Genomic DNA, 12,013 nt, shown 5'->3' on the forward strand with positions numbered 1-12,013 from the left:
CATTACCTCTTTTCAAACATGCACCAATACTCAGCACTTCCATGCCAGTTGCCATCAGCTCCGTGCCAGGAACGATGCGGAGTAGGCAGGGGTGGGGCTGGGGGCTGGGAGGGCGACTCGGTGCTGTAGCTTGATGAACAAGGGATACACAGCCCTGCCCGAATACAAATAAAGATTTACGGGGAGGACAATAAACAAGAAGTTACCCCAGAGCGTGCTAAATGCTGACACAGAGTCTCTCATTGACCAAACTGTTCTCAGACTCCCCTGAACTCTTTTTCAACTAGGTCTGACTTTGGGACTTCTGTGTCCATCTGTGCATCATCCCAGTTTAGCAAGAATCCTGCTAAGTCAGCCTAACAGAACCTCCCAACCTCAATATGTCATCACCTTTGATATCTGATCAGGTTCCTCATCCCCACCATCCCCCAGGTAATGACTGATCACCCTGTTCTGCTTTCAGCAAGAGTCCTCTTAGGTTGGTTTAGCCAGAACCTCCCTTACCCCTCATGTTTCTCAGTAACTTCCTGTCCACTGACTCCCACCCTGCTCCCTGGCTATAAATTCCCATTTGCCTGTGCTGTGCTCAGATTTGGGTCCCATCTTTCTTCCCCACTGCAAGACCTCAAGTACACTGCAAGGTGTACTTCACCATGGCCCCCTTGAATAAAGTCATCCTTACCACCTTCAACAAATGCCATGAATACTTTTTTCTGTGACAGTGCCATAGTACAGAAAGGACATGGTGCTGTTGACACACACGTGTCAAAAGCTATCAAAGTCCACATGCCCATATATGCAGGCATTCCCCTTCTGGGAACTCATCCCAGGGAAATAACCACAGATGCACAAAAGACTTTGCTGCAGGTACGCTCACCACAACAGTGTTTACAATTCCCAGTTGTCAGAAACAACACAAATGTCCAAGAATATTGGGTTGGTTAAATAAATCATGGTATATCCATTCAGGGGAAACTATGTAGCAAAAAAATGATATAGAAAAATAACATGTCATGGCATGAAAAGATATTCACGATATACTGATCAGTGGAAACACATAACAAAAAGGAATGTATACTGACTCTATTGTTTAAGGTATTTACTCCAACGAGAAAGGAACAGAACATATACACCCAGTGTTTAAAAATATGATTATTAAAGGTAATTTTTATTCTCTTCTTTTTGCTTATCTGTGTTTCCCACAATAAACATACATTAGTTATGTAATAAAAAAATTAAAACAAAATTTTCTTTCTCCATCTGATTCTCTCACTGAGTCATTCTCACTGTGTCTTCTCAAATTTGTGTCTACAGTTGGATCTTGCAAACAATGTGGATTCTACCAACTTAGAGATCAAGTCCAAAGCAAACACACTATAATTCAATTTCCAAATAAGACCTTACACTAGCTTCTTTGCATTTTAGAAGATGAGCTTTCCCAAGTACAAGAAAATCTTTATTCAGGGCTTAAAAAAAAAAAAAACCCAGTGAATTTAAACTCTTGTGCTAACCAAAGATACGCAAAACAAAACAAAGTGCCGTTTTATGCTTATCATATCAGCAAACAATTAAAAACAATGATAGTCCCTGGAGCTGGTAAGGCTGTAGTAAGAAACAGTGCAATGCAGTGCGCTGAATAATACTGCTAAAGGTTAACCCATTGAAAAAAGAAGAAGAATGTTTTAGCTTTCTTCACAGCACTTAGGCAAATTTTCTTACACATAGGTTTCTTGCTTTCCATTAATAATAAAGTTGTTAGCATCCATCATTTTTTGGGAGGTGGGCGGTAATTAGGTTTATTTATTTATTTTTTGAATGGAGGTACTGGGCTGGAACCCAGGACCTCCTGCATGCTAAGCAAGCACTCTGCCACTGAGCTATACCCTCCCCCTACAGCCATCTTTAAAGTCCTTTGTCTCATCATTTTTCTTTGTAATTTTTGAAATGCAGTTTCCTAAGACACGTTACGAGACATGGGAAAATAGCTGCCTATTTATTTCTGTTTATCACTGTCCTGCGTGGGAGTCAAAAGAATCTTCCAGATGGAACTCTGTCACCTGCTTGGCATCTTAGAACTAGAAGGGTGGGCAGCGGCGGATGCAGACACTGAGGGAGGAATAGTCACTGGTCTTATCTTCCGGATGGGCAGCCCTTCTATTGATCTTCTTCAGTCAAACATACAGGGGTCCTTACTTAAAGAGAACAGCAGAGCTAGAAAGAGGATACTTAGGAAAGCATTAGGGAACAGACACGGCCCAGAAAAGTGCATCTGGACCCAGGGAGGTCGGCCAGGCTGTTCTGCAGGAGACGCTGACCGCTAGTTTTAACACACGGACCCCACTTTCCAATACGGGAAATGCAGGTGCGAGAAAAGTGTTCTCCAAACACTCCATTCAGGGGTCTGGTGGCAATCAGGAACAAATCGGCAGAGCAGTTTATTTCCTTCATTGATATTCTGGTGAGCACGCTTAAATGGAAAGCCGGCCGCTGCTGAGTGGCTTTTTATTAGCAAGGCTGCAAGAAGCACGCGCTCTCCTGTCCAGAAACGCGCTCTTTGCAAAGGCCCGTTCCCCCGACTACTCTGAGCATCGCTCTGGTTCGGCATCCTTTGTCGCACCGTGAGGCGTGCGAGCGCGAGCGCAGGCGCTGGCCGAGGTTCTGGCCCCGAGTGGAGAGGGAGGGGTGCCGGGGCTCTTGCTGGCCTCCCCTGCCCCAGGGGAGGTGGTGCCTGGAAGCACTTGGACTGCGGAAGCGTCCCCCAAAGGCAGCTCGGCTGGGCAATGAAGAGAAGGCGACGGTGGTGCTGATATACTGCGAGCCGGAACTGATTTTTAAAATAAAAGAAAAAGATAGTCGAGCCCCCTTTCTCCTCCTGGTTGTTGACTCTCCAGAACACTGGGTCTGGCGCGGGTTCTGATCCCTGGAGTTGGAGGCACGTTTGATTCACAGACTGCTGCGTGTCTGCACCAGATGGCCTCGAGTTAATGAACACAAACTCATCCCTTTTGCTCACCAGGGAAATGTGCAGCTCAATCTGATTCGTACTCTCCAACTAAAAATATTTGAGTATTTTTAGGGAGCATTTTACTGAGACAAAATGGCACTTCAGGAAAGCATTAAAAGAACAGAGACAAACCAGCACTTTGCAACTGCAATCTTCCTCGACATGTTGAGAAGCCATCTCTCAGATCAGTCTTTGACCAAAATGAACATGACATGCTACGAACTGCCCAGGAATGACGGCCCCATCCTGTCCTCCGGCCTTTCTCCCCTTCTCCAGTCCCTCTGCCCTGCCCCCAGCTGAACCTGTGGTCCTGAAGCACAGCGTGGAACTCCTTCCAAACACAAGACAGTCTCCTCTGCATGGGGAGAAAAACGTTTCTCATAGAGAACACACAAACACACACACACAGTCTTATTGGTTCTTTTAATCTATATGCTCTCACCTATAACAACTTTAGGAGTCAGAAAAAAATTCATTAGCTCTCAAAGATCTCCATCTTGTCCAGCTGGGACAGAACTTTGTCCCACCGAGTATCTTCCCGGTCACCACCACCAGCAAACAAAACAGTGGACTCCTCATAAGGAATCAGGAAACAGGAAGGTGCTTGTATAGCTCCCTTTCTCCCTTCTCTAAACTCTCACATTTCCTGCTGTTTTACTAAATCTCAGCACTTCAGCTCACGAACACGAAAGCGTTCCCAAGTCAGCTCAATTCTCCCAGCAGAGCCTTAACAGCCACAGAGTCGAGTTCTTTGCCCGTGAACTGTGACCATACATCCAAGGTCCAGACCAAGTCCTTACAGCCTTGACACCTGGGTCTCACCTGGGAGCTGGTTAAAAAATGCCCAGTCTCAGGCCCCGTCCCAGACCTACTGAATCCAAGACTGCGTGCGTTTCAGCAAGATCCCCAGGTGACTCCTACTGAGATGAGCGCTTGAGAAGCACGGCCTTGCAGTCACCTCGTTATGTGTAACAATGTTTGAATCCAGCTCACAAGCGTTCTTACAGGCTGTTCTGTCTTAATGGGGAAGGAGTTTAATCCCCTAATCGTCCTGATAGCTTCCAACTACCGGGTCTGAACAGAAACCTTTGACTTTTTCATAGTGATCATCTTTACAAATAGAAGTCACTCTGCTGTTCAGAAGGAAAAAAAAATTGCCGTTCATTAAATTACACAGTGTTCTTGGTAGAGATTCGCACAGGGAGGAAAAGCATACTGTTTCTCACTTGAACGGATGAGCCTGGAAATAGGGCGTCACTACGAAGAGGAGATAGACTCCCAGTGAAGCATCTCCAGCTGCCTTTGGCAAGATGTCTTCTGACTCACAGCCTTCTCCTGCTCAGGCAGCTTAAGTGGCGTTCTCTTTCCAGCCAATTCTGGAGCAGCTGCATAGAAGTAACAGGAAATAATGGTTTTGTGCAGTGGTCTAAAAAACACACTGTGTCACCTTCATGGAAGCCATCGGTTGGAAGGGCGGTGAGAAGGCCTCTGTTGGCTCCAGAAGCTCCCACGTAACCCATCCCTGCCAGGCCGACTGCAGCAAATGGCTGAGAAAGTCTGACATGATGTTTGGAACCAGAAGAGATGCAGGGAAGGCACCCAGGAGGGAAGCTGGTTGCTGTGAATGAAGGTGGAGGCAGCGGCCTCTGTGCGTGCTGCTGCTACAGAGAGGTGGCTTGTAGGGGCCTTGGTCTCAGTGCTGCTAAGCACACTGGGGCTGCCAGCCACGGGGACAGGCCATCACGCCTGGGTCTGAAACAAAGGAGGGTCTCGTTCCAAGCCCACTCAGCTCGGGGCCCCAAAATCTGACCCTGCCAGTTTGAGAGTTGCTTTCTGGTCCGAGTTCAAACGCTGTGGCTCCAACTGAGTTCTAATTTGGTGAAACAACTCCTCTGGTTCTGGACTCATTTATCTCAGAAATCCCCCCTTACAACAGAATCACAGGATGTCATGGCAGAAAGAACTGCCAATGAACCTCTTATCCAGGGGTTTCAGACTCAGATGCTTTCAGAAGGAAGGAAGGACAGTCAACACGTGAAGTGAGGAGGACCTAGAACGGCCCTGTCCACCCCTGTGACCACTGGACACGGGTGGCGACTGGATACTTAGCGTGTGGCTAGTTCAAATCGTGAGGTGCTCTAAGGAGAAAACACAAAGGTTTTCAAAGGCATAGAAGGAGAAAAAAATGTAAAAGAGTTCACTAATAAGTTCTTTATAAATTACATGTTGAAATGAAAATATTTGGGTTCTGTTGTGTTCAATAAATTATTCAAGTTAATTTCACTGGTTTCTTTTTAACGTTTTAATCTGGATGCTAGAACACTTTAAATTCCACATGTGCCTCAGATCTGTGACTGCCATTACACGTCTGTGGGGCAGTGCCGTTCGGAGCAACGGGGAAGGCTGGAGACCACCGCTGACGGCAAAGCGGATGCCTTTTGAAAAGCATTAAAATTCAAGTTTTTTTAAAAAAAAAACAATAGAAGAAAGAAGATTCCAGTTTTCTGTATTCCACTCACAAGCCACTGTTTTATGACTAACGATTTCTTTAAAAAGGGAGGCAGTGTCCCTGCCACACGGCTAGTTAACATAAAGACTCAAATGAAAACCTAGGTCCCCGGTTTGCCTATGGAGGCTTCATCAACAAAGTCAAAAGCTTAAATGGCAACTGGTAGGAAACCTGTGGCCTTCCTTTAGTCCCTCTGACTGTCTGGAATTTGTACCTGTAAAATGGGAGGTGCTATGGTCTGAATGTTTATGTTCCCCCCAAATTCATCTATTGGAAACCTAAGTCCCAAGGTGGTGGTGTTAGGCGGCGGGGCCCCTGGGAGGCGATCAGGATGTGAGTGGCCCCCCGCAGGAACGGGCGGGTGGAGCTGCCTCACCCCCTCGGCCACGTGAGGACGCAGAGAGTAGTCTGCCACCCGGCAGCGGACCCGAGGTGCACCTGGCCCTGTTGGCCCTTGATCTTGGACTTACAGCCTCCAGAGCTGTAATTAAGGAACTGTCCATTGTTGGTAAGCTGCTCAGCCTGTGGCATTTGGTTACAGCTACCTGAAGGGACTAAAACAAGGGGATATGTGAGAAGGCCCCTGGACCCCTCCCCGGGCGCTAACAGTCTAGCATTCACGGGCCTCACACAGAAACTGAGGGCAGTGGAGCCAGAGGGCCCAGTGGGGAGATAGGAGTTCTCTAGGAGCTAAATGGTTAGAGCCTCAATCCTGAATTAGTCCCATTTTATTAAATAATATTTACTGATTTCCAGTAAGTGTCAGGCCCTGTGCCAGGCCTGGTGTGGTGGGAGTTAACAGAAGAAGCAACGAAGGCAAGTCCTCCTTATCGTCAAGGAGCTGGAGGGGGAGAGAGACCTATGCTCAGGGGAACATTACCAAGGTCACAGGTGCAAATGTCAGCAAACGAGCGGGAGGCCCTGCAGCTGGGAGTTCAGGGTGGCATCGTTGAAGAGTCAGGTTTCAATTAAATCTTGAAGAACAGAAAAAAAAAAAAATGGGGAAGGGGTAAAGATGTTCCAGGCAGAGGGAACAGTATGTATGAAGGCATGGAGTGATGCAACCAGGGAGGGTGGGGAAGAGCAGCGCAGGTCAGAGAGACGTTTTACCACATCAGGAGTATGTACCATGCGCGTCACTGACACCATTTGAAACAGCCGCCTCGCCACTCACGACAGCCAAGGTGGATCTGCTGGCAGTGCACCTGCTGATGCCTCCAAAAGCAACTTCTAGCTACGAACTTCAGCAATTGAAACAACACACGTATTCTGTTTTATTGGTAGCTGTGCTAATTGATGACCACCAGGTATAATTTCCGTTATCTGATCATGTTCTAAAATTAACCCCTGTGTTGCGTATGATTATTCAGCTTTTGCAGGCATTCTTTTCATTCCTTTTTCGTAGGCTGGCATTCTACACGGTGCTGGCATTCTCTACATTAGATGCAGAAATCCAAGAACCAAAAGACCAAGTTGGCAAGTTTTTTTAGACAGTGCAAGCCACAGCGCGCCCTTTTCCTCTTTTCCCACCACGCTGGCCTCCTGTGATACGTGCCTCGTCCTCAGCGAGCCTTCTCTCCCCCACTGCCCCTCAGGTCCCAGCCACCTGTTGGCCCCAAATTCTTCCAGCCTCTCTCCTTCCAGGGTACATATCACGGCAAGGTGTTCATGAGTAAGGAAATCAGTATTTTAGACGCCTTGGTGGTACAAACTGAACTTCCACCAAAGAGAAGCCAGTTACCTCTGGATACAACTGGGGAAATGGGCATTTGGCTGGCACAGACCTCAGAGGGAGAGCTCTCCTGGGGACAGGGCCACAGCGCTTACTCAGATACGAAGCAATTCACTGGCACTACAGAAGGAAGGACTAAGTAAATACGTAATTACTCTGAGACTTTGTCTACAGGAGCCCGTGATTTCCAGGGAACGCTCAACTGCAGGTTTGAACTAATCGATCCCAAGTCAATCTCAAGATGAACTCATTTTCCATGAGGGCTGGCCTAGATGCCCAGACCCGCCGCATCATTCATTCATTCAACCAATATTTATTCTGTGCTCACTCTACATACAAGGCAGAGACCAGCCAGGGTGGGTGTTTCAATGAGCGTGGCCCAGAAAAAGAGAGAAAACACGTGCTTGGAAGACTGCAGCCCGGGGCAGGACACAGCACTGCCACTGGGAGGGTACAAGGGAATGTTTAGTCATCCATTTAGGCTGCAGTGATGGCAAAGGCAGAACAGAGGAGGGAAGGGGAAGGCAGAGCCTAGACAGAAGGACACGTTGATCGGAAAGTCAGGTAAGTGTCGGGGAGCAGTGAGCGCTCTGGTGACGGAATCACTGAAGGTCACGTCGTACAGAGCTCTGAGCGCCAGGCTAGGAAGTGTGGGGCGACAGAAGGGTTTCCACAAGAGAGAAGCAGAACTGAAGGGGACTTTGGAGCAGTGTGGACAATGGACTGGAGAGAGTGAGACTGGAACCCAGAGGCCAGTAGGAGGCTGAGGTCACTGTCCAAGACAGCAAGGGTTGAGATAGGAATGGAAAGGAATAGACAGAAACGGCGAAGATAAAGATGAAGGAGACCCACTTTCTCACCTGGGCTAACCGCCTAGAGGAGGAAAGTCCCTGTAAAGAAAAAGAGGTCAGACGTCCCAGCCGCCCCCTCTGAGCCCAGCCACCAACTGCACAGAGTCGCATCCACGAGCCCAGGCAAAAACCAACAAAAGGATCCAGCCAAACCACAGAATCATGAGAAATAGAAAGTCATTTTTGCCTTAAACTACTAAGCTTTGGGGTGCTTTGTTACACAGTGGTAAGTAACTTATGCTGTAAGGAAAAAGAAATGTGTCTGCGGTGGTCATTCACAGGCCCAAGAGAGGACCTGAGGTCCTCAAAGTCCATCATCATCATCTCATACAGAATATCTTGCTGAACTGAGCTTCCCTGACTTGGAAATCTGAGATTCCAATTCCAGACTCACTCACAATCACAATACTAACATTTTTTTGCAGCAGAAATCTGTTGGCTTGCCTGTGAGGGCCACCAAGGAACAAAGCACTACATTTACATTTTCCAGATAAGAAGAAGTGGGTCACCTCCCATCACTGAGCTCTCCCATGAACTGATTAGGAGACAATTAAAAAGTGGTTTGGGAATGCAATTTGCAAATGGATGGTGCTGCAGAAACACACATTTTACTTAGGGGGGAAAAAGAAAAAGGAAAACATATGCTACAAACAAATTTTAATCTTCCTAAATCACGCTTCGCTCTATTCAACTGTAATAATACTATTCGTTGGCTCTTTACGAGGTTTCACACCACCTTGAAAGCACTGATCACGCCGCGTGACGCACAGCACGGGTTGCTGGGTCTGACGTCTAAATTCCTAACAGCCAATGTTAGCTCTGCCTTCAGCCTGGTGGGAAGGCAGAGGGAGACAGCCTTCACCAGGAACCTGGGATCCCGTGCTTCGCCCAGCTGCCGAGCCGGCCCGGATGTGGTCAGAAAGAGGAGGGGCTGAGACCAGAGCTGGCGAAGAGCCGCAGCAACTCCTAGGAGTGGTGACTGCCACACTATCACAAAGGGACACCCCGAGAGTTTGTTGTTTTCAGGCTAAAAGAGGAAAATACAAAAGTGACTGACAAGTCGGGGGTTCCAGCAAAGCGGAGATGTGGTCAATGTTTATCGGATGCTCGCACAAGACACTACTCCCTTCTATACTTTATCTCGTTGAATTTTCCCAGCAGGCCAGTGAGGTGAGTATTTTTATAGTCCACATTTTATGCGTGAGGACGTGGAGGCCAGAGGAGCTGAGAAACTTGCCCAAGGGCCCAAGCCACGCAGCTGGGGACAGGAACCCAGCTATCTCGCCCTTGAGCCTGAGCCCTGAGCCCCTGGCCTGAGACACAGGGCAAGCCCAGGGGTCAGAAGCTCTAGGCTGTAAACTCACTTTGGCAACTAGGCACTGAGGCCTTCTTGAAGGCGCTTTCCCAGCTGTTTCGGTGAGGGGTTCAAAGGGCTCTGCTCTGACTTCTGTGCTTCTCCGAGTCAGATCCACGTGGCAAGACATACCCTGTGCGCTCACGATCAGCAGTTCAGGGTGGGCCACGGACCCCCCGGTTGCCCCTAAGATTGTTTCCAGAGTCGACAAGGCCAAAACTATTTTCACAATAATACTAATATATATTTCCTTCTTTCCTCTCATCCTCTCATGAGTGGAGGTGGAATTTTCCAGAAGCTACATGAAGTGTGATGGCACCACCACTCTGATGGCTAATGGAATGTGCGCCTGTATTAAAAACCTCAGTTTTAATTTCTAATATTGTAAATATCAACAGACGTAACCCTCAAAAATAAAAGTTCGTTGGGACCCTTATAATTTTTAAGAGTTTAAAGAGGTCCTGAGGCCAAAAAGTCTGAGAATCATTGCTCAAGGTCATGCCTAGAAGACCAGCGGAAATGAAATCGCCTAAAATCTCCAACACTGGAGAACAGAACTTAAGAACAAAAAGACCCGTTTGCTTTCACACAGCTGACTGCTAACAAGCCATTTTTAACTCCTTGAGTTGAGCAGATCCCGCCGACTCACAATGCACAGGACGGGGAGAGTGGGACACAGGCTGTTCTGTGAGCACTTTGTGGGCTATTTGTCCCTAAAATCCTTAACCCTGGGTGGAGAGCCCACACTTGGGAGGCGTAGCTTACGTCAGGGGGGAAATGTGTTGGTGGAAAGTGCATTACAAACACACCCCAGTTAGCAACTGTCTTGCCCCACGCCTTCCCCATCAACAGCTGAGTGTTCGACGTCAGACCTTCTGAGCACATCGTTTGCCTGTGTGTGTTGATTGCTGATGTAACTGAAGATTTCAAGATAAACTGAGAATGACGTGCCGGATGCAAGAAGAGGAGGGAAGACAGTTGCTACGGATGAAGCCCTCCTGCAAACCGGGGGCCTGGTACCTGTCATTTCATTCGTTCTCCACAACCATCTTCCCAGTTACATGTGATCAGATCCATTTTGGAGATGAGTACATTGAAGCTGAGAGGTTAAGTGAGTCACCCAGGCTCAAACACCCAACACTGAGTCCTAAGTCTGGGGACTGAGGACTAAAGACACCCAAGACTAAGGGCTCACCCACCACACTGAGGTCCCCAAACCTAGCTGTGCAGCAAAATCATTTGGGGAGTTTTAAAAAATTCTGTAATTCCTGGCCCCACCCCTGAAGATTCTAATTCAGTGGGTACATCCGAGGCTCCAGAATCCACAGAACCCTACAAATCCTCAAATTCTAGCTTGGCTTTTAAATAGCTGTACATTAGGTGGATAAATCATTTCACATTTGAAAGCCTTTTCCACACACTAACTACTGATTGGCTTTCTTTTCAGGGCCTTTTTTCTCCCTGGACGAAATAGTACTTTTATTATATCATGAGCATTGCTCTCTACCTGAATTGGAGACTAGGTCAATAGATGCAGCCAAGCCGATGCAGAATGTGCCCCCAAGCTCTAAGCGGTCATGCATCTGCGCTCTTAGATTCTGATTTATGTGGGTTTCTGCCACAGCCCTCCCTGCAATATACAGGTACTTGGTAAACACTTCTGAATTGAATTGAAAGGTGATCGTATATAATCCTCACCACTCTGTAAAGCAGGTTGAATAATTCCCAATGTGACGGCTCATGGTTTTTCCATGGTAAATTAGAATTAAGATACAAATCCTTTTCGATTGTCGAAATCTAGTTCAACAACCTCGTGGTGGTGACCTGGAGAGGGCTGAGCACTTTGGAGTCTGCTTGGAAGGACGAGGGGATGCACAGAGCTCTGCTGGCAACAGCAGCTGTGGCTCCTTGGTCCCTGGGAGCCACACATTCCCACCTGTGTGTCACCACCAGTGGCCACTCATGGTCTCCTACCACACAGACAGGTAAGGGCCATGTGGGCAGCGGCCATCACCCAGCTGAGGCCTGGGTGGCACACAGCAGGCCACAAGGGTCCCTGTGTTTCCTCTCTAAGTTGTCAGACAACCTGTAGTGAAAACCCCATTACTTTATAGGGAAAAAAAAAATCCCTGACACGCAGGAACAGGGCGGGTGCTGAATTTATTTCACTTGTGTTATACCAATGGACTTCTAAACAGACCCCAATTTAAAAGTGGCCAGTTTAGGACCTGAATAATAAATGATGGCAATTCACGATACAAACTCAACTCTGATTTAAAAGATGGGTTGCCTTCTCAAGAAGTTATTTAGCCAGGAATGTTACAGAAAAGGGCCTGCCTCCAAACTGAAAGAAAGGGTCGGTAATGGAAGAAGTTTACAGACTTCTACTGAAGCTCGGCCCAGGACTGAGGGTTCATAAGTTGTGGTTTTCATTCTAAAGCTAAGGGGCCATGTTGGCAATGGGTGACATGGAGGAGATAAACTACATTTCCATGTGGAAGTCACCCTCAACTTATCTCTGCAATCGTGTCATCTCCTTACATAAGAACCAGGTAAGGAAAAG

At 47.5% G+C, this 12,013-nt stretch overlaps 1 protein-coding gene across 3 annotated transcripts in view; it reads right to left on the minus strand.

The window, feature by feature from the left end:
• The window catches only part of MSRA (methionine sulfoxide reductase A), a 286,690-nt gene that overhangs the window by 55,829 nt on the left and 218,848 nt on the right, over positions 1-12,013 (minus strand). For 2 of the 3 annotated variants that reach the window (XM_074355493.1, XM_074355494.1), the window contains one exon: positions 7-154. The exons of the other annotated variant lie outside the window; for it this stretch is intronic. In XM_074355493.1, the coding sequence (XP_074211594.1) occupies positions 7-154 (148 nt within the window). The remainder of the gene's footprint in view (positions 1-6; positions 155-12,013) is intronic. 3 annotated transcript variants of the gene reach the window in all.

This window comes from Camelus bactrianus, chromosome 31 (assembly GCF_048773025.1).
Source record: "Camelus bactrianus isolate YW-2024 breed Bactrian camel chromosome 31, ASM4877302v1, whole genome shotgun sequence".
NCBI classification, from domain to species: Eukaryota; Metazoa; Chordata; class Mammalia; order Artiodactyla; family Camelidae; genus Camelus; species Camelus bactrianus.